This window comes from Rosa chinensis, chromosome 3, assembly GCF_002994745.2.
Source record: "Rosa chinensis cultivar Old Blush chromosome 3, RchiOBHm-V2, whole genome shotgun sequence".
Classification (NCBI taxonomy): Eukaryota; Viridiplantae; Streptophyta; class Magnoliopsida; order Rosales; family Rosaceae; genus Rosa; species Rosa chinensis.
The window spans coordinates 13134683-13159113 of NC_037090.1; the positions used below are offsets into that span (position 1 = coordinate 13134683).

Sequence of the window (24431 nt, forward strand, 5' to 3'; positions counted from 1 at the left end):
GTATCTTCCAATTCTTCATTATAATAATTAGCTCTTTCGTGTCAAAAACCGGCTAAATCAATCACTCAAAGATCAAAATAGGGCAAATCACAGAGAAAACTGAGCAAGCAAAAGTAAGGTGAGAATGAAAGCATGCTACCGAATGACCACTGAGAATAAAAGCATCTCAAATAGAATTACAAAATAATCCAGCAGTAAGCCTACAAGGTCATAATAGTTCAGACATTAAGACAATAGAAAGCAAAGAAAAACGGACAACAAAACCAGAGAACAAGAATGCAAGCAGCATTTTTCTTTCCAAATAGAGATACTGAAGTCCACCAATCCTTGATTGTAATCAGAAGCATTTTCTGTGCACAATTGAAGGGCCTGATTCATCATACTCAGCTTTGGCGATCCACATCTGCACAAATGAAATCAGATGTTTCATTAACAATCTCTATCAAGGGCAGTTTGTACAAAAACACAAAGTACATATAACCAAATCAGGAAACAAACCTGCTGGAAGGTACTGAGGGATGCTAAGATAGAGCCTCCGATCCACACACTGTACTTTCTTTCTGGTGGGGCAACCACCTTAATCTTCATGCTGCTAGGGGCCAAGGCAGTAATTTCCTTACTCATTCTATCAGCAATTCCAGGAAACATAGTGGAACCACCACTGAGTACGATGTTTCCGTACAAATCCTTCCTAATATCAACATCACATTTCATTATCGAATTGTATGTGGTCTCATGGATACCAGCAGCTTCCATGCCAATCATGGATGGCTGGAAGAGGACTTCTGGGCATCTGAAACGCTCAGCTCCAATGGTGATCACCTGACCATCAGGCAACTCATAGCTTTTCTCAACAGAAGAGCTGGTTTTGGCAGTTTCCAATTCTTGTTCGTAGTCAAGAGCAATATAAGCCAACTTCTCCTTCATGTCCCTCACAATTTCACGTTCAGCTGTGGTGGTAAATGAGTACCCACGCTCAGTCAAGATTTTCATCAGGGCATCAGTCAGGTCACGACCTGCCAGGTCAAGTCGCAGAATGGCATGTGGAAGGGCATACCCCTCATAAATGGGGACTGTGTGACTGACACCATCTCCAGAGTCGAGAACAATACCTGCAATCAAGCACATAGAAAATAAGAAACAATATATAAGAATTAAATATTGAATTTGATCAGCCATACTTCTATACTGAATTTGATAGATCAAACGTGCAATGTTGAGTTTAATTTATTCAGAACCTCGAACTCAATATATTCATTGTCAAACATGATATCAAATACTCACAGATTTACACAACCTAGATGATTCTTTGGGCTCAGTATCATTCTAAAAAATCAAAACTTAACGTGAATTTTTCACATTCATCCAAAAATCATAAAACCTCCAAATGAATGCAGATGCTGTACTTATCTATTGGAAATTCCCATATAAAGGCAGTCACCTACCAAATTTTGTCTTTGTTACATTTTTGCTGAACCTTCAATAACCCAAATTCTTGCCAAGTAAAAGAATTCCAATACCCAACTCAATTCACAAAATTACTACTATTAAACCATTAGTTTAGGTCTCAATTCAATTGCCAGAGAACATTACTTGGAAAGGAATAAAGCTAATGCAATATCTGAGCAGGCTGAAGAACTTACCAGTTGTACGACCACTGGCATAGAGGGAAAGAACAGCCTGGATGGCAACATACATAGCGGGAGCATTGAAGGTCTCAAACATGATCTGAGTCATTTTCTCACGATTTGCCTTAGGATTGAGAGGTGCTTCAGTAAGGAGTATAGGGTGCTCTTCTGGAGCAACACGAAGTTCATTGTAGAAGGTATGATGCCAGATCTTCTCCATGTCATCCCAATTGCTCACAATTCCATGCTCAATTGGGTATTTCAGAGTTAAGATACCACGCTTGGACTGAGCCTCATCCCCAACATACGCATCTTTCTGACCCATGCCAACCATAACGCCAGTATGACGTGGGCGACCAACAATACTTGGGAACACGGCTCTTGGAGCATCATCTCCAGCAAATCCAGCCTAAAAAAGAACACACGATTTTGATCAAAAGAAGTCCATTTGCTAACATCAAAGCAACCACATGATTAAAACAGATATACAGATAAATGTACTACACTCAATCCTAAATGCAGGTACATAATTCCGTTTGCATACCTTGACCATTCCAGTCCCATTATCACAGACAAGAGGCTGAATATCCTCGGTATCGGCCATCTTCTATTATTCCTGAAAGCAAATAATCATTCAATTACAAACCAAAAACAAACTTTAAACGGTCATTCATCACATATCAATAGGCCATTTCTCTCCCAGAAACACAAGGATGCATAGCAATTGCTACCTATCACCATTGATGCATTATAAAAAAGAACCTGAAGCTAACAAATATCACACACCAAATCCAACTTAACATAATCTCAAGCGAAAATCACAAACCAAAAGAAAAATACGCATCTAATTCATGGATTTTTATTCCGGAAAAAAAATATTCAAGAATCCAAATCCTCATCACATATAAACAGCCAGATCAGGAGACAAATCTACCAAAATCAAAACGATGAAGAAACAAATATCAAGATTCCAACCGAATGTAGCAAAAATCATCCACATAACAACAAAAGCCGAACGGCGAACACTCAAATCAAGCAAACCGTGGAAATTTCGAGCACATTATATGAACGAAATCGGATCGAAAAGGCGCCGAGATTCACCTTTTCGAAACCCTAGAATGAGCGTTTGAGGCTGAGCTGCTCGCGTTTGAGTGAGAGAGAGAGAGGCTCTGGGTGTTGGTTCAAATTGGAAACAGAAAAAATAAAACCAAGAAAAAGAAATGAATTGGCTATCGAAATGAAATTGAAATGAAAATGGAAACTCCGCCCGAAATGAAATGCGGCTTAAATGCGCTGCAAATTCGCTCTCGCCAAGTATTGAGTACTGGATCTACGGTCCACGCGACGCGTCAGCTCGAATTTGGGCCTCTAGTGGATCCAGTTGTCCCTTTGACAACTCCCGGTTCTATTGGTGGGATTTTCTTACACCCTCCCCTAATTATGAATTTTGTTCTTTTTATTTATAGCCAATTAATGAATTTTGTTCTTGTTTGAATACATGGTGGGAAATGATTCAAGGGAAGATAATTTTGGGTTAACCTAAGTGATAACGAGAGGAGTTCGATTTCTCTCTAACGTAATAAATAAAAATGATTCAAGTAAAATCAATTGCTTTGTTTCACATTGTTCATTTTGATTTCAAACAATCACAGATACAGGTTGATAAAATGTGACATTTAAGAAAGTTTAGCATAACTAACAAAGTTCTCATCTCCTTAGCATCACTTAAGATCAAATACCTTATTATCAATCAAGCATGAAATTAAAGAGTGTCAGTTAATTGGTGAATTTTCTAAACAGTGAGAGAAGTCATTAAAGTTTAGTAGTTTACTGAAATTCTATAGAAATGTTATTTCATTGTATTGAATGTGTCTTTGCTTATAATGTGTCCTTACGCATAACCCTTTGTCAAAATTTATAAACATTGAGATAAGTCATAAAAGTTCACGCAAATTCTTTACAAATGTGTCATTGTATTGAACGTGTCTTTACTTATAATGCGTCTTTACTTATAAACCCTTTGTCAAAATTTATAAACACTGAGATAAGTCATAAAAGTTCACTCAAATTCTTTACAAATGTTACGTAATTGTACTAAACGTGTCTTTACTTAAAACCCTTAACACCATCGTCATTTGAGTGCGGCAAGTAAAAATTAGTTTCTTTGTTTAAGTATTGGTGAACTAAATGTGTTTATGTCTCAACATTTGGAATCGATACACATTTGATCTAATTTAATATGTGCTAACATAAGTTTTATTTTACGCCTTTTTATTATTATTATTATTAAAGGAAGCAGACCTCCATTTATTAGAAAGAGACAATGTCAATGTAATAGGGATGAGGGCAAAACAAAATTATCTCTCCAAATAAAAAGCAAAGCAACCTACAAACAAAACTTAGCAGCACTGAAAGATATTCATTTTACGTATTTAAATATGAGACTTTAAATATAGATTATAAATTTATTAGTTATTTTTCAAATCGGGGCTCGGAACTTAGGGAAGTTAATTGATAGGCTTGTACGTCCTCGGGTTAATTAATTGATGTAAATCCTAGAGATTTCAGAGGTGGTATTATGGGTGCCTTTTGTTCTAATCTTAATATTCCAAGCTATGTGGCAGCGGAGGTTATGGCAGTCATCAAGGCTATTGAGTTAGATTGGGTTTGGGACTGGAAACATATATGGTTAGAAGTGGACTCGGCTCTTGTCCTTTCATTCCTTCATTCTCCTCACTTGGTATACCTTGGCAGCTACGAATTGAGTGACATAATTGTTTGTATCATATCTCTCAGATGCATTTCCGTTCTTCACACATCTATCGTGAGGGCAACCGATGTAAATCCTAGAATCAAAGATGGCTGCCTAGAAATTGATCTTGTTCAATAAGGAGTCATTCTGAATCTGTAAATCACATACATTATAATTAATCTTTATGTGGGCTTTATGATAGTAGTTGTGTCATATATTGCATACAATATGACAGTCTCATGCGAGGGATAATATAAAGTAATCATGCATGTCGATTTTTTTTTGTTTTTCAATTCATTAATTACGATAATCATTTGATCCATACTAGTTCTACATCACTAATTCACCATCACCAGTGGTGAATTCAAAACAAAACAAAAATCATACGGGGGCAAATTTAAGAATGGAAAGTAAGATTTGCATTCGATTACATTTGTTTGTTCGAGATCTAGATCCAAGAACGGCATAAAAATCATGATCTTTCATGAAAGTCTCGTGTGGGCTAGCGTGAGTCATCGAAGAAGCGAGACATAACATAGTGGGCAATGCCAATATATAGCCCTTCCATTGTACTCCAAGAAAGAAAAGCTTCCTTTTTGTGCAGCAGAGTACCAGGCATCTTGAAAAAGCTGGCAATGGATGAATCAATTCAAGGTGTAATGCAATGTTTATAACTATGGTCCCAAATTTCTTCTAGCTACTGGATCCATCACGTGGATGATTCATGATTGAGAATTAGGCTAGTGGCTGGCTACGAGTATTATACTGAACTACTGATATAGATAGAGTTTCTAACGTGAGAAGGTGAAAGCTAGAAGTCTAGAAGAGAACTGATGCAACCAATGTGGATATCTAAAAGTGAGGCTCATCAATATTAGGCATATAGGTTCTCAAATATTGATTCGACGTACGATACTTCCATTCATACAAAATTATCACGTATAGCTGTCGGATTTTGTTGTTTAATTTCCTTCAAAGTTTATTCGAGATATTTTATCAAATATTTTATATTTTTACTTACACGAGTATTGTACGTAAAGCAACGTATGTAGAAGTGTAGAACTACAAAGCTAAATGATGGATTAACGCGCTGCGCTTCTTCAATGTTGTATACATCAGTATGCAACTCTTGTTAACGTTGGATCAATCTCCCCGCAAAATTGTCAGGCCTTCTCTCCTTATTAAACTCGAGAGGCCACCAGTGATGCAATTTTGTACCAATTTCTCTAAAACGGAAGTGGCAAATTTTTTCTGTTTTCTTTCTTGAAATGCCTTGGAGAAGCATTAAGAGCAAATGCAGCAGTGGACCAATTGGATGACCAATTGTAGAGAAAGAGAGAAAAGTTGAATGCAACGGTGGTTTTTTGCCCGACTGATTAATGGGCCCCACCTGATTGGATGACCAACAATTAGCAACTAAATTGCCCGACTGTTGGTGGCGGGCTCCACACCCACATGGGCCTGCTGCCAACGGTATATATATATATATATATATATATATATATATGGGAAAATCGTCCAAACAGTGTCTGAACTTTTCCAAACTATTAATTTTCATACCTATACTTTAAAAAATACCAAAATGGTACCTGAAGATTTTATCCTGACCCAATTTCCGTACCTAGCAACAGTAAAGTCGTCAACTCCGTTAAATTTTGAGGGGTAAATCTGGTAGTTCATGTATTCTGGAAAAGAAATAAAAATAGAATTAAAAAAAAAAAATTGAGTCTTTCCTTCTTCTTCTTCAAATTGCTGCTTCGTCAAACCAAGGACGAGGCGCTCTCTCGACTTGGTGCCATTTTCACACCACCAGTGAACCCGAACCCAACCCACAACTCGCTCCAGAACCACCCGCCTACAGAGGTCCGATTCGCGCAGTGGAACAACGCCAACGCAGAGAAATTCAACCAGCGCCGCCGCGCACAGCAAGAAATCGAGGATGACGTCCGCCCACACAACCCGCTCATATGGTTTGGGATTAGAATCAGATGCGGAGTTCCACAGTGAACTCTTTACCCAGTTCTGGCTCTCAAGCTCCTCGAGCCACCCCAAAACTCCTCGTCTGGTTCTTCATCTCCGTCACTTACATCGTCTACACCCTCAAGCTTGTCTCCACCCCACAGACTAGGGGCATCCGGATTTGACTCATCTACACATCCTCTTCATACATTGAAGCATCGACCACATCAGAAGGCGCCGGTGAGTCAATCCTATTGGGATTTTGTGGGTTTGAAGAATCAAATTAATGCAGCTTGAAATTTTGGTTTGAAGAACCAAATTGAACCCAAAACCCGACTCTACCGCTCTTCAATGCTATGTTTTTATACTCACAATTCTGGGTTTGAAGAAACAAATTGATGCAGCTTGAAATTTTAGTGATGTCCCAAGCTAGTTGTGGAGGATTGCAAAGACGTGTATGCATATGATGATCCTGAAGATTATTATCCCTGCGAGGATGAAGAGGATGACCTAGATGAAGCTTTCATCTCCCAAGGTCTCTCTTTTCTTTCTTCTATATATTTTGATTAAGTTTCTAAGAAATGGGTAGTGATTAAAATGTCTGATTCTTGTTTTGATTTTGTGGGTTTTGGTTGTATGGTGATAGGGAAGCTTTTGGTGGATGCAATGACACGGGGGAAGTCTGAGATCAATAATGGGGCCAAGATCATGCTCACGGCAAACCCAGAAAATCTGGCAGAACCATTAGTGCTAAAATATGCAACTTCTCAATCTAATCTTCAATCAGAATTTCCCCATATATATGCATGTAAACCCAACATGAAATTCAAAACCAAATATACAGATCTCTTCCCATATCAAAATTTCATTCTTTTACAAAAACACTCGGTGTTCTAGGTGGTCGATTTAGCCGTTTAGGGTGCTTGGGAAGAATAATGATGGCAGGAGATAAGATTGTGAGGTTGATGAAGAAAAGAGGCAGCTGATAGCTGCTATTTATTTTGAGAAAAGAAAAAATTGTAACTGAAAGGACATGTGGCAAACAATGATTGGTCTGCTTATGAAGCTGGTCCAAGTATTGTCCACCAGGTAAAGGGTTGCTCCGCATCTGATCAAAACCACATGAAGTGCCAAATTTACCCCTCAAAATTTAACGGAGTTGACGACTTTACTGTTGCTAGATACGAAAATTGGGTCGGGGCAAAATCTTCAGGTACCATTTTGATATTTTTCAAAGTATAGGTATGAAAATTAATAGTCTGGAAAAGTTCAGACACTGTTTGGAAGATTTTCCCTATATATATATATATTTTACTATTCTTTGTGCAACAGTTACTTAATTATGGCTGTTAGATCATGCAATCCAATGGTTGCAATTAATTGACAACGATAATAACCATTTTCCACCCTAAAAAATAATCCAAATGGTAAAAAAATAATTTTTTTTTTTCAAAAATTTTATAAATACCTAGTTCCTCACCTTAATTTCTCACACCAAAATTTTCAACAATTTTACCTCTCCATCTTCTTCCTTCATCAATCTTCTCTTAATTTCTTTCAATTATCATTCAACAATGGGAGATTCGGGTACCAATTAGTCTACCGATGAGCAAATTCAATTGTGTGATTCATGGGCACGTAAGACTGTGTGCCCGATCACCGGAAAACAAATAACCTCCTCCAAGTTATGGGAAAAGGTTCATGCTGATTATGTACAAGCCGAACTCCTCAAGCTCTCCAATCTCAGTTTCAAACGTTGAAAAAAATTCTCAAAGATTGGCACAATGCACAAATGACCTCGCGACCAACATGGTCAGTTACGTGACCAGTTACAGTTACTTGGTCAGTTACGTAACCAGTTACAGTTACATGACAGTTACATGACCAGTTACAGTTACTTGGTCAGTGACATTATCAGTTACATGACCAGTTACAGTTACTTGGTCAATGACATGGTCAGTTACGTGACCAGCTATTTTTTTTTATCATAACAATAAAAAAAAAGTATATCTCTTACAAATCAGAGACCTATATAAAATTCATCTATACAGAGAGATACAATCAATAACTTAACGAGCATAAATCTTGCTTCAACAAAGTGCAAAGAGTATGAAGTCCTATAGAGCTATTAGACTCGCAATACTACAGATAACTAAAGAGTGAATAATTATTACGCGCGTCATTTCAACACCATTTTTAAAATTTTACCCGTAAGATTAAGACTTTAGAAAAGCTTTATCAAGCAAGCATATGCTCATCCACTATTATATAATTAAACTTTACTGTAAAGTGTTTTGTGTGCATTACCCTCTCTAATCACATATTCAAGAGGAACAAATTGGTTAGAGGAACAAATTTCATTGGATTTCTATTGACCAAATTGCAAAACTTAAATTACCAAAGCGTCATCTTCACGTACCCGAAGGAGCGTGAGTAGAAGAACCCTTGAATACTATTTGATGATGAAAACCATACCAGCTCCTTGCTTTACACTCAAGGCGCGCGCTATGCCGGGATTATCGTTTTCTCGTCAAAATATCATATCGCGAGTGGAGTTTATTGAAACTTGAATCCGAAGGGTTACCAAATCACTTTGCTTTTTCACTAACCACTGAAGGTTACCAAATCCCCAACCTCTCTATCTTTCAGCTGGGGAGAATCCTAGGTTACAAATCTTCAATGAGTATGTTCCTCCAGCTCCAGTAGAACTCATCAGGAATCCAATACAATGAATCATTATGCATTCGGTGTATGAAATCCATCGATCATTTCATGCATGTATCGATAAGTTTTTTTTATTTGTTGCCTCACATTAGTTAGTTAGTTTTTTTTTGTTTTTTTTTGTTTTTTTTTTAACGTGAGACGTTGGTTTTGATTGAGCCAATTATTATGACATTATATATAAGAGTTACCATCTAAATATGTAATTTCTTATTCTACATAGGCATAGCCAGAAAAATAAAAAGTGAGTGTGTGTGTGTCTATATATATATATATATATATATAGGCCCGTTTTGAGACGGACGTCCGCACTGTCCCAATAATGCTGATATCGATGCTTCTGCAGCATTCAAGCGCAGACGGCGGCACGGGTCTTGCCGGACGAAGGCCAGGGGCATCCCAGACTACTTCAACATGGAGATCGAGGTCGAAGGTTATGGACAGCAACCTCACCTGAAACTTCAAGCCTGATCAAGGTCAATTACAAATTGGTAGCCGGCGAGTCCACCAGCAAGAAGAAGGTCAAGATTGACCCTTGACCTCCGTCCGTCAAGACCCTCGCCGCTGTCAGCACCTGAAGGCTGCACAAGCATCGACGTCCGCACTTTTGGGGCAGTGCGGACATCCGCCCTCTTATCATACATATAAATATATATATATATATATATTTATACAGTCCTTCTTGGCTAAGGACTTTCTTACCTAAGCTAAGGTAAAGATTTCAAATTTTTTGCTACTTTTCAATCACATATTCACATCTTAACCGTTCAATTTTTAGGTCCTAATGTATAAATCATCTCTGCAAAATTTCAGCCAAATTGATGATCGTTAAAACATTCAAAACTGCTATTTACAACAATGAACATGAATGGCTCCGGTTTGACAGATTCGGTTCGTTCTTGTAAATTGCAGTTTTGGATGCCTTAACGATCATCAATTTAGCTGCAAATTTGCAGAAATGATCTATACATTAGGACCTAAAAACTGAACGGTTAAGATGGGAATATGTGATCAAAAAATGGTCATAAACTGGAAATCCATTCCATAAGCTTAGGTGCCTGAGAAAAATCCTATATATAGGCCTTCTCTGCTAAAGATATCCTTAACTTAGCTTACGGTACGGATTTTCATATTTTGACCACTTTTCGATCACATATTCAGATATTAACTATTCAGTTTTTAAGTATATATGAGTAGATCACTTCTGCAAATTTTCAGCCAGACCTGAATTGTTCGTGTAAATTATAGTTTTGGATGCCTTAACGATCATTAATTCAGCTGAAATTTTGCAGAAGTGATCTACTCATATATACCTAAAAACTGAACGGTTAAGATGTGAATATATGATCGAAAAGTGATCAAAATATGAAAATCTGTACCGTAAGCTAAGTTAAAGACCTCCTTAGCATAGAAGGACTCTGTGCGTGTGTGTGTATTACTGGAACCGACTTTAAAAGATGAACTCGTGAAATATAGAGGCAAACATCCATAATATTTGCAAAACCATATTCAAGAACTTGTCCTAAGAGTCCCAACTAGACCTCAGCAGCGTCATAATTAACAACAATCGTATCCAAGGTATGAAGCACATAGACATAGCCCATTTAGAGGCTCAAAACTAGACACAACAAGAAAAATACATGTAATGAGCTATGATCTAAGTGTCGAACTAAACCCACATATGTGTCACGTCATCATCAACGTTGTGGATTATGGACCATTGGTTTTATTTTTGCCACCCACGCACCACCAAATATCATCATCTTTATACTCGATCAATGACTAATTAATGATCCTTAACTAATGGATAGCTCTAATATGACTATATGAGTAATATCATTCTGGGCATTAAGATTTGAATTTGAATCTTGTTGCTTTCCATAAATGAAGAGTAGAAGAGCATTATGTTAATTGTCAAGGAGTTGAGCTAAATTGGTTAGGTGCTTAGGCGACCTACTACCTTATCTATTCCCACACAAAGTTAATCACCACCTATAGCCTGGATGGTCAGTGATATTTGGTGCTTCATGAACCATAATTTTGGTAAGTTTTACTTTTCTTTTTAGTAAGTTTTACGTTTCTTTTTTCAAACTCAAGTCATGAAGCATACGATACTAGTAAGTATTACTCATGCAGATCACTGTAGGGGTGAGAACCATATATTCAAGCGGGGTGATCGATCTATATAAATGCAGTAGATTGCAATTGAATCATGTAGGTGGTTATATTAATGGAAGTCATGGAATGATATGATGGTAAGTTTATTTATTATTAGTTATAACCTACTTTGTAAGTCGGTGGTTCCAACCACCCCCTTATTGTGAGAAAGATTGTGGGGGGTTTCAGTCATGCTTTAGTAGCTAAAAGAGGCGATAGCTTCAAGCTTTAATGGACAAGGTTACCTAATACTCCACCTAATAGGAATTGTTACCGTTATAAAGCTGTGTTTAAAAGCCTTTAAGGAGTCTTAAAGGTGAGCTAAACTCAAACCCTAAATAAAATGGAAAACCAAATAATGGTACTCACTATCTATTATTACATGTATATCACATCCCAAATTATATAATGCATGCACTCGATTATCTGTTCTAACGGATGTAGAAATATTTATATACAACTTCGTCTTATAAGAATTGTACTTCAACGCATATAAGTAAATCAACTCACTCAAACTGTATTACATTCACGAAATCATGAGTTTTACAAATATAGAATTCTTACTTCCGAACTTATCAACTAAGGTTTAATCTTCTTCTTCTTCATTTTTTTTTTTTTAAAAGAGTACCTAGGGTTTAACTTAAACACTATGTAGAAGTAAAAACGGTATTTTATTAGGGTTTGGCTTTGCTTGCTTGGTAAACAAAGCATCTCGATATTTCAGGTCCAAAATACCACGAGAAAATCTCTCTCTTCTCTCCATGGTCCCCAAATAACATGCCACGTGCTAGATGCACCAAAAAGTTCTACATTACATCAGAAACCAAAAAACAAAAAAAGGGAAAGCGTAGTCCTCAAACAACCATGTCAAAGACGTTATGCTATTATGTCCTCTCCCTACTGCTAAATACATACTCTCCCTTCTTCTCAGTTCATCAACAACCCATTTGCATATAACCCATCACCTTCTCTACCTCTCTCTCTTTCTCTCGAAGACTCAATCTTTCATCTTCTCTCTCAAAAGCCAATAGAATCAGGAAAAGAAGGTGAATTTGATCTTTCACACTCCTATTCTTATCTGGGTTCGCACTTCTTTCCGCTATTATATAATAACTCGATCCCCTATCTCTTCTAATTTCAGAGCGGAGCTTTTTTTTCATGGATTCCAAACAACCCGACCCGAAATCCATTAACCCTTCGGATCCCAATCGTCTTCTTCCCGAAGACGACAGGATCAAGCTCGAAATTTCTAAGACGGAAGATGGTGGCAAGAAAGGACAAGCAGGACCACCCGAAACTTCGTCGTCCTCGTCAGTCACAGAGGAATCCGGCAGCGAAAAAGTCGTAGTGGAAGACGACGACAACGACGGTTTCAGAACGCCGGTGAATCACAGAATTCCCGTGATCACAGAGTGCCCGCCTGCACCGAAAAAGACGAGAATACCCCTGCGGAAACGAAAAGCGCTTAATTCGCCGAGCGCTTCTTCTCGCAAGAGAATCCAGATTATGCTCTCGGAAGAAGAATTCGACGCGCTGTTTCCGCCGCCGTACGATTTTCGAGGCCAGATCAAGAAAGCCAGCCCAGATGGCGCCGTCTGAACCGTTCGATTCTGACTACTTTACCGGTCTTCCGGTAAACAATGTAGTTAATTATACGCAACTCTGCGATTAACCCAATTAATTAAATTTTTCTCTTTCTTTTATTTTCTTTTCTCTTTTTTGGTTGTTCTTGAGAGCTTTGTTAAAACTCCAATCCAGGGTGGCTGTAAAGTTGTGAAAGATGAAGTACAGAACAAGAAAGAGTGATAGACATAATGTGTGTTCTTTTGTGCTCAAGGTGTTATTCTCTGTTTTCTAAAGAAAAAAGGGAATGGATTCTCAGAGACTGAGATATGATGATGATGAAATAAAAAGCAATAAAGTTTCTGAAGAATTTTACGTTTAATTGTTTCTGGTGTGAATAGATTCTTCCTTCATGTTTTTTATGTTTAGCTATAAGATTCTTCTGCTCTTCATGTCCCGTAGAAGAAGTCTCTTTGGATTCTATATGATCTTAATTGGCCCCCATGGAGAGGAAGAAGCCAATTTTAACGTTAGGATAGTTGATCTTCTGGTTAATTAATTAGAGTTTAATCTTTTTTTATAAACCTTAAATAGCTGTTTCTGTTACTGTTACTGTTACTGTTCCTCTAGAGTTAATTACTTAATCATACCCGAGTATTAATATAAAAAAACCACTAACATCTTTGGTTACTATATAATTTTCCTTTTCAATCGATTCTTATGGGCATAAATTCAGTTTTTGATGTATTTTCAAAATAAAAATAAAAATTATGTTTGTGATGTAGAGCTAACGAGCTTGACACTCATCCGAAATTCCGAAAGCTCAAAAAATAAAAAACACATATTTTATGATCATATAAAACTGTCTAATTATGTGTTTACTTCAATGATATTGATAACCTACCCGAAAATAACTAATGGTGTATTTAACAATCGTTAAGGGATATCGTTACATTTTTTATTTATTCATTGCTTAGGGTTTAAAAGAGTTATACTCAGGCATATACCATAATATAATTTTACTTGAATTCTTAAGTTTAAGAGTGAAAAAGCGATTTGTGGAAAACAATGTTATTACGTAACTTTATAAAAGCAATAAAAGGTTGTATTACGCAAATAGTGGACTAAGATTTGTGTATGGGCATATAAAGGAAACTTTGACATTTTAGTGGATAATAATTGATTAATCAAGTTTCGATTTGAAGGTTTGGGAGGCCTCAAACCCCTTTAGCTTAGCTCATAGAATCCTTGTTAGGTTTGTATAATATAGCAAGATTTAGTTCTCCAATAAAGCTAAGAAAACATGCTCCACGATCTGCTCACCAAGTTTCTCAACTACTAAATAGACATGGGATCGACTACTACAATTCTATCTTGGCATCATATCTCTGATCTACGCGAAAAGAACAAAGAGGGAACATTCTCATATGATGTAAGAAATTTTTTACTATTTCCAATTTGTCCATCTCATTTGTTTAAAGCATTAGTGTAAGTGTAAACACCAATGAGTATGAAGTTAAGTCTCTACGATTATTGGAACTTTAATTTGGTGAAGGCACGCTTGAATAGAATCCTCTTTTATAATCAAATTTCCAGTATGCATCTGATGGTGATCATGTTAGATTTGCAGTAACATGGCTGCACCACATGTCGTATTATTGATTTCTTAAATTAACAAACCTATTGACTTTGTGATTAATTAAAACCCTCATTACATAGTCATTCTTGTCTTTAATGCCATGATATAGGATCCCTCGCCACTTTGCATTGGAATGAATCTTTTGAAGACTTATTATAGGGGTAGCAAAATAGGGATAACTAAATTTTCAACAACAAAAAAAAGGTCCAACTCCTAATATAAATGTGGCATAAGTACTTCACTCCAAATGAATATACCTACACTAGTGTGTAGATTCTACTGTCCACTTAACATAACAGCACAGAGAAAATATTTTAAATTCAAACATTGTGTATGCTATGTATACCATCACCACCTAGTATAATTAGGTAATTAACGTCTACATAGTGGATCTGCATGACTCTGGTTGTGACATACGTCTAGACCTGTAAATGGACGAAATCGACCTAAATTCAAATCAGTTTACTAATAAAAAATTCAACCCGAACCCGCTCCATTAACCTGGGGGATCGTTGATAGCTCGATCCAAATCCGTATCCTTGGGATTAACGGATACCCAATCTGCTAATCCTATTTGTTTATAATTTTACATATTTTTAAATTTTACACAGTAATATTAAATTTATATCATGATACCTTATAAAATAAAATATTAAAACAACATGAAGAGTATCACCGAAAGTAGAATTACATTATCAAAATATTTCTTACACCCGATAAATTAAGAGAGACGTTAGGAGACTTGTATGAGATTAATTGTGCTTTTACAACCTTCTTAGCTTTTTGGTAAACTAAACAAAGTATGCTTCTTGGGTGATGGAATGATAGACTCTGTTTACGAAGACCGTCCCTTAGGTTTTTACAAAAAAAATTGTATTAAGAAATTCTCAATATTTTATATTTTTTCAAAAAATAATAATGTATTAATAAAAAATAATATTTTATTATTATAAAAACTGATCGGATTGACTTAAATTTGTATTTGATCCGTTAAATAAAGGGGTTAAAGAATTTAGATCATTAACGGATCAACAGATTAAAATTTTCAATCCAAACTCGTCCAATAGCCACGGATTCGAAGCAGATCTGAATCAAAATCTGGTCCATTCATAGGTCTACATGCGTCATCTAATTCAACACTGGAGCAATATCACTACGGTAAAAGCTAATTAAGATCTCATTAGGAGACCGCTATAGTATGCTCGTCAAAAGAAGTTAAATTTTATTTTGTTTTAAAAAGGAAAAGAATGTCCCCCCCCCCCCCCCCCCCCCCTACGGCCCTATATTTAAGTTGAACTCACTAATCCAATAACTTCAGTCTTCAGGGGTACCTTTTTTGGTACAAACTTAAGGTACACCCCTTAATTCCATTTGCAAGTCTCATCTCATATGCTATTGTATGTTTGGGTTTCCACTTCCCAAAGCCCGGTGCTTGTTTGGGCCTTAATTAAAATCAAATCCACCAAATCCTAGCACAGTGACGTGGCAAGCAGTGAGTGGCAAACGACATACATAGAATGTTGGAAATAATACCCTCTCTATAATCTATATTATAATAGACGTGAAGGAATGAAATGTAAAATAACGCGCGAAATCCACCATTAAAATAAAGCTTCTCCTTCCCTCCCTCCCCCTCCCTTGACTGTTTCTCTTTGCCTCCACAAACATAACGGTAATTAACCACCTAACACCCGCCCCCTCATTTTTCTCTCTTCCACTTTCTCTCTCTCCCCCCCATCAATCACACAATCCCATTTTCGTTTCACTCAAAATCACTGAATCCAATTTCTTTGAACAATCACAGAAAAGCTCGATCGCCCCTGTAATTCGAAACCCTAAATGCAACGAGATGATCATGGAGCCGAAGATGGAGAGGAAGAGGACGTTCGCTATGAACTGGGACGGCCTCCACGACGAAGAAGACGACGACCGCTTCTTCGAGTCCCGGGAGAGAATCTCCTCCGCCGTGCCTATCGACCTCGAAGCCTCCTCCTCCGACGATGAGGACTTCGACGACAGTCGTATGTCCTTCGCCTCCTGCGTCTCCTCCGTCCGAAACGACGTCGAGGTGCTGCGAGCCTTGTCCGCCGCCGAGCCGTCCTTCGCCTCGTCGCCTCCGATGTCACCGGACTACAACATCTGGATGGCCGCGCCGGGGTCGATCTCCGAACGCCGCAGGCGGTTGTTGCAGGGCATGGGATTGGCCAACGGCGGCAAAGACATCGTCAGCTTCAGACGCCTCGTTTCGAATAAAGCCCCAAACGGCGTCTTTCCGGCCGTTACGAGTTGCCCTACTCGCTCTCGGGAAAAGATACAAGTTCCCGAAACAGCGCCCGAACCCGATCCCGATCCGGAGCCAGAGTCGGGGGCTTCGAATTCGCCTTTGCCGATGATGCTTGTACGGTCCAGATCGGAAGGAGAGATCGAAGCTTTCTCGGCCGATAAACGAAGGAAAGAGCAGGTAATTGGCACTGTCTCGAAACAACGGCTGACAAGAACGTCGTCGGCGATCGCGGCTCCTAGCTCTAGGATGTGTTTTTCCACGACGCCTCAAAGCGACGTGGGAACCAAGACCGTCCGATCTAGGCAAAACAGCGCCGCATTGTCGACGGAGTTCACCAACAATTTAGGGGCGTTCTTCTTGATTAAAAATCTGGACACGGGAACCGAGTTCATTGTGAACGAGTACGATCAAAACGGGTGTTGGAACAAGTTTAGTGATCTCCAAACGGGGAAGAAATTGACCGTGGACGAGTTTGAGAAGTCCGTCGGGTACTCGCCGGTGGTGAAGGAGGTGATGCGGCGGCAAAATGTCAACATTGAAGCCGGGATTGAGAGGAAGGTACCGGCAGGAGCCAATTCGTTTGTGTCAAAGAGTTTGAGGATGAGCAAGAGAAAGGTGGCTCTTTTGAAGAATAGCATAAAAGGTGTGGGAAGTGCTGTGAGTGTACTAATTGGGGATAAGGATCAACACGCCTCGTCGCCGCCTCCTCCGCTGCCGCAGGACCAGAAATCAAGCAAGGCTAATTCGGGGTCTGGTTCGGAGTGGATCAAAGTTAGGCAGACTGGGAAGTCATATAAGGAGCTATCAGCATTGCATTTGTGCCAGGAGATTCAGGCTCATGAGGGCTCAATTTGGACCATCAAGTTTAGCTTGGATGCTAGATTTCTTGCTAGTGCTGGAGAGGACAGGGTCATTCATGTATGGGAAGTTCAAGAATGTGAGATTATGTCCATGGATAGCAATGCGAACCCGCTGCATCCCTCCTCGGTGTCCCCATATCCGGATCGATCAATGTGTCTTAGCTCTGAAGCTTCAATTTCCTCTGAGAAGAAGAAGAAGGGGAAGGGAGGCTCTTCTAGGAAAACTAATCCCATTCCTGACTATGTCCATGTACCCGAATTCGTGTTTGCCCTCTCGGAGAAACCTGTGTGCTCTTTCGAAGGTCATTTGGATGCAGTACTGGACCTGTCATGGTCCAGAGATCAGGTCAGTTATGATCCTGCATTTAAAAGCTGAAATGTAGTGGTCTGTTATAGTTAAGTTAGAAGCTGGCCTTATGAGAATTTCAATTATGATTAAAAGTATATGTATGCATGTTCTTCGATATAACAAGGAGTTGGGCTAATTTTGATCTGACATGCAGCTATTGCTTTCATCTTCAATGGACAAAACTGTTAGATTATGGGATATGGTGACCAAGAGTTGTTTAAAGATGTTTGCCCACAATGATTATGGTAAGAAGCATCTATATACCACTGCTCAGCTGTTGTGTGCTTTTGTTGCTTGACCCTATATATTATGCAGCATAGATGCATATATGGTGTTTGTTTATTTCAATTTCCTTTGGTTTCTTGAGTTTAACATGGGAATCGGTCTGGCAGTAACTTGCATACAGTTCAATCCATTGGACGACAGTGTTTTTCTCAGCGGCTCCCTTGATGCGAAGCTTCGATTATGGGACATATCTGATCGAAGAGTGGTGGACTGGACTGATCTTCATGAAATGGTCACCGCTGCATGCTATACTCCAGATGGCCAGGTCTAGCTCAATTCTATTATATATGGTTTTTCACAATGTTATTTTTCTGGTTTCATGTACTCTTCAGCATGCTTAGAATCTTCATATGAAGTCGAATCAACTTAGAAAACTTTATTATGATATGGTTCTAAATTGTTTCACTTCCCTATAGTTATGGTATACCTTTTTGTAACTGCAGGCTGCCATCATTGGCTCGCACAAAGGGAACTGTCGTATGTACAATGCAGAAGGTACGAGTCTTTCATACATAGTATATTCATTGGACAACCCTGCAGAACTTTATTCTAGTTTAAATATGTTCATACAGACAGTCTATAATAAGGCTCATCTTGTTTCCTAATTCAGATTGTAAATTAAGTCAAGAAGGCCAGATTGATATTAAAAACAAGAAGAAGAATCAAGCAAAGAAAGTTACCGGTTTCCAGGTAACTGTCCTCCCTCTGATTCCTTGCCAATTAACAGTTTCTGCTTAAATCCCTTGGAATGATTGTTCTCGTCCTCTAAACAGTTTTCTCCGATTAATCCATCTGAAATGCTTGTCACATCTGCTGATTCCCGGATTAGGATTGTGGACGGTAAAGATGTCACTCATAAGTTTAGAGGTATGTAATAAATCAAATGATCAGTACCATTTCATTTCCTTTCCAAAATATTCTGGTCAATAATACATGGATATGTAACAGGTTTCCGAAATACAAGCAGTCAAATTGGAGCGTCATTCACTCCCAATGGAAAGTACATTATATGTGCCAGTGAAGATTCTCATGTATATGTATGGAAGCGTGAAGAGCCTCGAGTGTCAGCCGCAGGAAAAAAGAGCACAATCACCACCACTTCTCATGAATATTTTCAGTGTAAAGATGTTTCAGTAGCAATCCCATGGCCTGGCACCATAAAAGGTGACCCTCCCCCGCCTGTGTCTGTGCATTCTTCTAAGAGGCACTCAAAACGTTCCTCTGTACAGCCAGTTTCAGGAACTGCATCACCTACTCAAGACGGAGGAGACAGCAAGAGATTCCTGCCACCTCTTCCAAAGAAAAACACTAATCCTAGTACTCCTCCTAGTGCAACAGCGGAGAAAACCACTCATCTTAGTACTCCTCCTAATGCGACAGCGGAGAAACCTTCGACTCCCCCACCAGAAGATCAGGATCCATCTGAAATTTCTCGAACGGATTCTGGGATTGGCGAGTCATTCAGCTCAGACCCTTCCTCTATTAGGTATGGTGGCGATTCACCTTCTATATCTTCTGGCAATGCATCATCATCTTGGTCTTCCTCTTGGTCCTCTTTGTTTGGGCATGAATCGAGCCAAACAACCCAAGCTTGGGGCTTGGTCATTGTGACAGCCACCCTGGAAGGTGAAATCAGGGCATATCAAAATTTTGGGATACCAAGAAGGGTGCCCGGCAGTTTTTTTGGAGGTCCTACCTAGGTCGTTTTCAACTCTGTTGTTGGTCTCAAATCGATCAAAATATATTGTACACAAACTATGTCAGATCCCTTGGTGCAGTAAGATCAAAGTAAATACATCAAACCGCACAAATGGGATTTTGTTGAAGATGTCCAAACCATTCGTTCCCATCATCAGAAAGTTTTGTAGATTACAACAACCTATCCATTTTCCACAAAATTAATTGATGCTAGATTGTATACTAGTTGCTTTGTTGTATCAGGCCAGAAAGTATTTTGCTGTAAATGTCATATGTCAAAGCTACTCATCACCAATCAATCGAGAGAAAAAAAATGTTCATCATCAGAATTATTCAGAAATATTTGTAAATTACAATCTATTAATTTTTATACAGTTTTACGATAAGTTTGCAGAATATAACGATACATTATTGCATCAATAAAATTAATTTTCGATAGTAATAAACTAGCTCATACACACTGAATTCTAGTACGACACGCGACACACCGCAAACGCCACGGCCACTACCGAGAAAACGAAGTACTGAAGATTTTCGAGGGTTTGATCCATTTTAGCTTTGTATACTCAATGTTGTTACTGGGGCTAAAGTCTATAAAAGACAAAGCATTTGCGGTTATTACATTTACTTTGAATTCCAAAATCACCCGCCAAAAATGGTAGAGAGGAAAAGAGCCAGAGCTTCCTCGCCTTCGAGCCCTCTCGCCACCGTCGATGACATTCAGAGACGCCTCATGCGACCTTCCTCCTCCTCCACTCCACCGCCGATCTCAACCTTATCATCCCCGCCGTACGATCCCTAACTCCCTCACGCTCTCCGATTTGAAATTCGTATCTAATTATCACTAATTTCGGTCTTAATTTTACTGCAGGAAAGATCGCCGCGCGCAAATCCAGAAGCACTCGACGCAGGCGAAGCTGAAAACGACGAATTATAAGCTCGAAGATTACTTGGATCTGAATCTGCTCGCGGATGTGTCTTCGAGAATCGGCAGCGCGAAGAAGGTTGAAACGACGTCGCTGAAGAAAGAGGTCAGAGATTTCGAGTGGCCGGTCAACGAGTTGAAGGTGCTGGTTGTGGAGTCGGGCAAGGAAGCTGTGAATCTCAACGACGACGTGGATCTGATCGAGGAAGTTGGGGACGGAGACGCAGAAACCTGTACGGCGTTTCGACGTTTCGAGCGAAGTGCCTTGCGGCGTTTCAGAAGGTGAGGATCACAAACAAACCGGTTGTTAAATTGTTATTGGTGAAGAGTAATTTGCATATATAGTTATTACTGTAAGGAAAGGGGGTTGGATTTCAAAAACAAACTCAAAGTCAGGAGCTTGTTGCATTTAATTGTCCACGGCTTATTACCGCTATAAGCTTCATTGTGGTTTGATTTTTTTATTTGTTGCATTTTCAATCTGTCTCACTTTTCCGGAAATCTATTGCTCGATAAGTTGATAACCACGATTTTAATAAAGCATTTTTATTTTAGTGCTTTTATTTCTTCTTAGTCAGTTTAGCCTTCTTCCGTAAAAAGCATTCCCACATCGAGTCAGATCCAATCGAATCTCCCAGCCTCTATGTACAGAGACTCAGGTCCTGTCGCCTCAACGGCTCAACCATCGCGTCACGAATAGCTGACACTAATGTCATCAAAAACGTGGTCTGCAGCCGCACTCTGGCAATTAGCCGCCTGCCAAGCTTTGATCGCAATAAGACAGTGTCGGAATCGTCAACCCATCGTTTGAGAGAAAGAGTGCAAGCTCACACAATAGTCCCAACCTCTATGATTAAGAGAGAATGAATGTCTTTAAGTGTATTAGTGTTTTGGAGATGACAATTGAACACAACTAAGTAAAAAATTCACTGATTAGGTGAACGAGATTGAAGAAAATCAAATTTGTGAAATGATTTTTTTTTTCCCATCTAATCCCACCTTTGATGGGGCTCGAACACATGACTTTCCAAATAGGAAGTCACTCCACATCGTGGCGGGTCCATGGATCTCAGATCCTAATGGGGGAGGAATCTAGGGACAATTGGGAAATGAGGATGCACTACACCAATTTCGGAATCAGACAACACATATCAGACGACAGCAAACATTTTAACTGTCGTCTGAAATAATCAGACGACAGCAAGAAATATTCTGTCGTCTAAGTTTTTGAATCCAACAACAGTTTTTTCTTGGCTCTTGTGCAAAAGCATTTCAGACAATGGTTGATTTTTTTGATGTTGTCTGAATGAGTCAATTCAGACAACAGTTATTGCGTGATGTTGTCCAAGGTTCATTTTTACAATGGTTGATAAAAGATGTTGTCTGATTGTTTTTAATCAGACAACAGTTATTACTTCTCTGTTGTGCAATTACCATTAATACAATGGTTGAAAAAGATGTCGTCTGATTGTTTTGATTCACACAACAGTTTTTCAGTTGTCTATTGTGCAACTCTCTTTCAGACAATATATTGAAATTGCTGTTGTCTGAGTTTTAGGGTTCAATAGACCGCCCTAGTTAATTGACTTTAACATTTGGCCAAAATTTTCAATTTTCACTTCCCTCCATCGACCAAATTTTATATTTCACATCGAGTAGTATATAAGGGAAAGAACCCTAGCCTTTCCTATTTTTTCTCCTTCTTCCTCTGTCGGGTCGCACGGGGCTCTCTCTCTCTCTCTCTCTCTCTCTCTCCTTCTCTCTTTCACTCTGGAAAGCTCGACTTTGGGCACCGCCACCACCACCACCACCACCAAAAGATAGCCTAGTTCTAGTTTTGATTTGGCTATCAGATAATCCTTATCTCTCTTCTTTATCAGATTTCAAAACCAAAACGAAGAAGGAGCCCTCGTCAAAATGACAAAACCTAAACTGAAGTCGCCATCTCTCTCTCTCTCGCTCTTGGGCACGGGCCCTCTCCCTCTCAGCCTCTCTCCTCGACGGTTCGATTTCTTTTACAACAAAAAGAATGACTAGAGCTTTTGGGAACCCATTAATCCGACACAAGTTAATTGAGGCTATCCAGTTCAAAAGATAAACAAGCTCAAGCGCTCTGGTTTTGTTAACTGGTACTTCTCTTACCTTGAAATTTCGTGTTTTTGAAATCAATTGGTTTTGGGTTTGATTGATTTTCTTGTTAAAATGGATTTGGGGATTGGGGATTGGGGATTTCATAGAACTCGATTTGGGGTGTTAGGGTTTGCTGTTAATTTCGATTTGGGGGTTAGTGTTCTTGTCGATTTTTTGTTTAGTTAAAGTTGTTTGTGTTCAAATCCTTATTATGGGTTAGAAGGGCTAATTGATGTTGTCAATGCAGGTACTTGAGAGAGGGATTGTGGTGTAAATATTTATTGAAACTCTCTGTTCTGTGTTGCAGTGTTGAGAAGGCTAGGAGTGAAGGGCGTGGAGATAAAGAAACCAGAGCAGCTCAAAACCATGGCCTCACTCATAATCCCTGGAGGAGAGAGCACCACCATGGCTAAGCTCGCCGAGTACCACAACCTGGTCTTTCTATCACTCACCCAAACAGTCTCTATTATTTGTTGATTTGTTTAAAGCTTTTTACTTTATTACTCCCGGGCTCAATATGTATATGTCTGCTTCTGCAATTGTCGATACTTTTAGTATATCAGTAAATGGGGATTAGATGAAAATGAGGACTGTTCTAGAAATGGTGTAATTTGGCTATATGGGTTTTGTTCTTTGGTGCTTTGGGTATATAGGAGTGGTGGAATTGTGAACTATATCGGTTTGCCTAATATAATCACAAATGACACATGAGGTAAAGGAAATGAAGTAGATTATAGCATTATTTGAACATCCTAGTTCATTTTGTTGTAGTTAGAATTTGATTAGAAAAAAGAAAAGCATTGAACTTGGCTCTATGTACCCACCAAGTCTCAGTTTTTTTCTTCCCCTGATATGTGGTTTTGTCTCTCAACATAATCAATTAGGTCTTTTCAACAGATTCTGAAGATTGGTTTTGTCTCTCAGCTCATCCAAAATCTGCAGAGCATCCGACTGAGACCCAGAACCAAGTCAGGTAGCTTATCTCCTTTTAGTTCTTCATTTCTGAATACTTTCATCCCCATTTTGTTAATGTTTAGTTTATGATGAAAAATGTAGGTGATCTTTATTTTCTTTGATTTGAGTCCTCAATTAAACATGTGGGTTACTCTAATTTCGGAGCCATTTCCTTTGAGAAAGAAACAATACTTGGATTACATTATAAAAATGAAGTGCTGCTTCACCTTCCATTTTGTTTAATAATGGTTTTCATGTCTTTAGCAACATGAAAGCTGACGTGAAACTTCAGCATCAATAGATAAGTTCTTTAGTTTAATGTTTTGCTAGTGTTGAATGGTTAATTGGTTTATGTGGGGCTTCCTCTTGTCCCATTCAGCATTTGTTTTTGTTTTTCGTCACTATCAAGTAGAGTAGGTACTATTTGATTCATTCTTGCAACCATTCTCGTAGTTGTTTCTGCTTCTTTCTCATCAGCATTTAAACAACTTAACTACGTAAAATAGGTGCATACTCATACTAATTAA

The 24431-nt window shown here is 38.7% G+C and overlaps 3 protein-coding genes and 1 long non-coding RNA gene across 4 annotated transcripts; 3 read left to right on the forward strand and 1 right to left on the reverse strand.

Annotated features, from left to right (window-relative positions):
- Nucleotides 1-119: 119 nt before the first annotated feature.
- LOC112192124 (actin) lies at nt 120-2878 on the reverse strand. The gene is made up of 5 exons (XM_024331692.2): nt 2730-2878; nt 2173-2244; nt 1644-2037; nt 499-1112; nt 120-403 (listed from the first exon to the last, which is right to left on the reverse strand). Exons 2-5 carry the CDS (start codon nt 2230-2232, stop codon nt 338-340), a joined length of 1134 nt encoding a protein of 377 aa, XP_024187460.1. The 5' UTR covers nt 2233-2244; nt 2730-2878; the 3' UTR covers nt 120-337.
- A 13200-nt stretch (nt 2879-16078) lies between these two features.
- Nucleotides 16079-20236, forward strand: LOC112194860 (WD repeat-containing protein 44). The gene is made up of 7 exons (XM_024335107.2): nt 16079-17909; nt 18067-18157; nt 18305-18462; nt 18641-18692; nt 18808-18887; nt 18971-19064; nt 19146-20236. Exons 1-7 carry the CDS (start codon nt 16269-16271, stop codon nt 19895-19897), a joined length of 2868 nt encoding a protein of 955 aa, XP_024190875.1. The 5' UTR covers nt 16079-16268; the 3' UTR covers nt 19898-20236.
- A 211-nt stretch (nt 20237-20447) lies between these two features.
- On the forward strand, nt 20448-21265 carry LOC112191730. The gene is made up of 3 exons (XM_024331131.2): nt 20448-20684; nt 20767-21101; nt 21133-21265. The coding sequence occupies exons 1-3, from the start codon at nt 20551-20553 to the stop codon at nt 21150-21152; spliced, it is 489 nt and encodes a 162-aa protein (XP_024186899.1). The 5' UTR covers nt 20448-20550; the 3' UTR covers nt 21153-21265.
- A 1311-nt stretch (nt 21266-22576) lies between these two features.
- Nucleotides 22577-23742, forward strand: LOC121052047. Its single transcript, XR_005807844.1, has 2 exons — nt 22577-22949; nt 23258-23742. It is a non-coding gene; the product is annotated as an uncharacterized LOC121052047 (long non-coding RNA).
- Nucleotides 23743-24431: the final 689 nt, after the last annotated feature.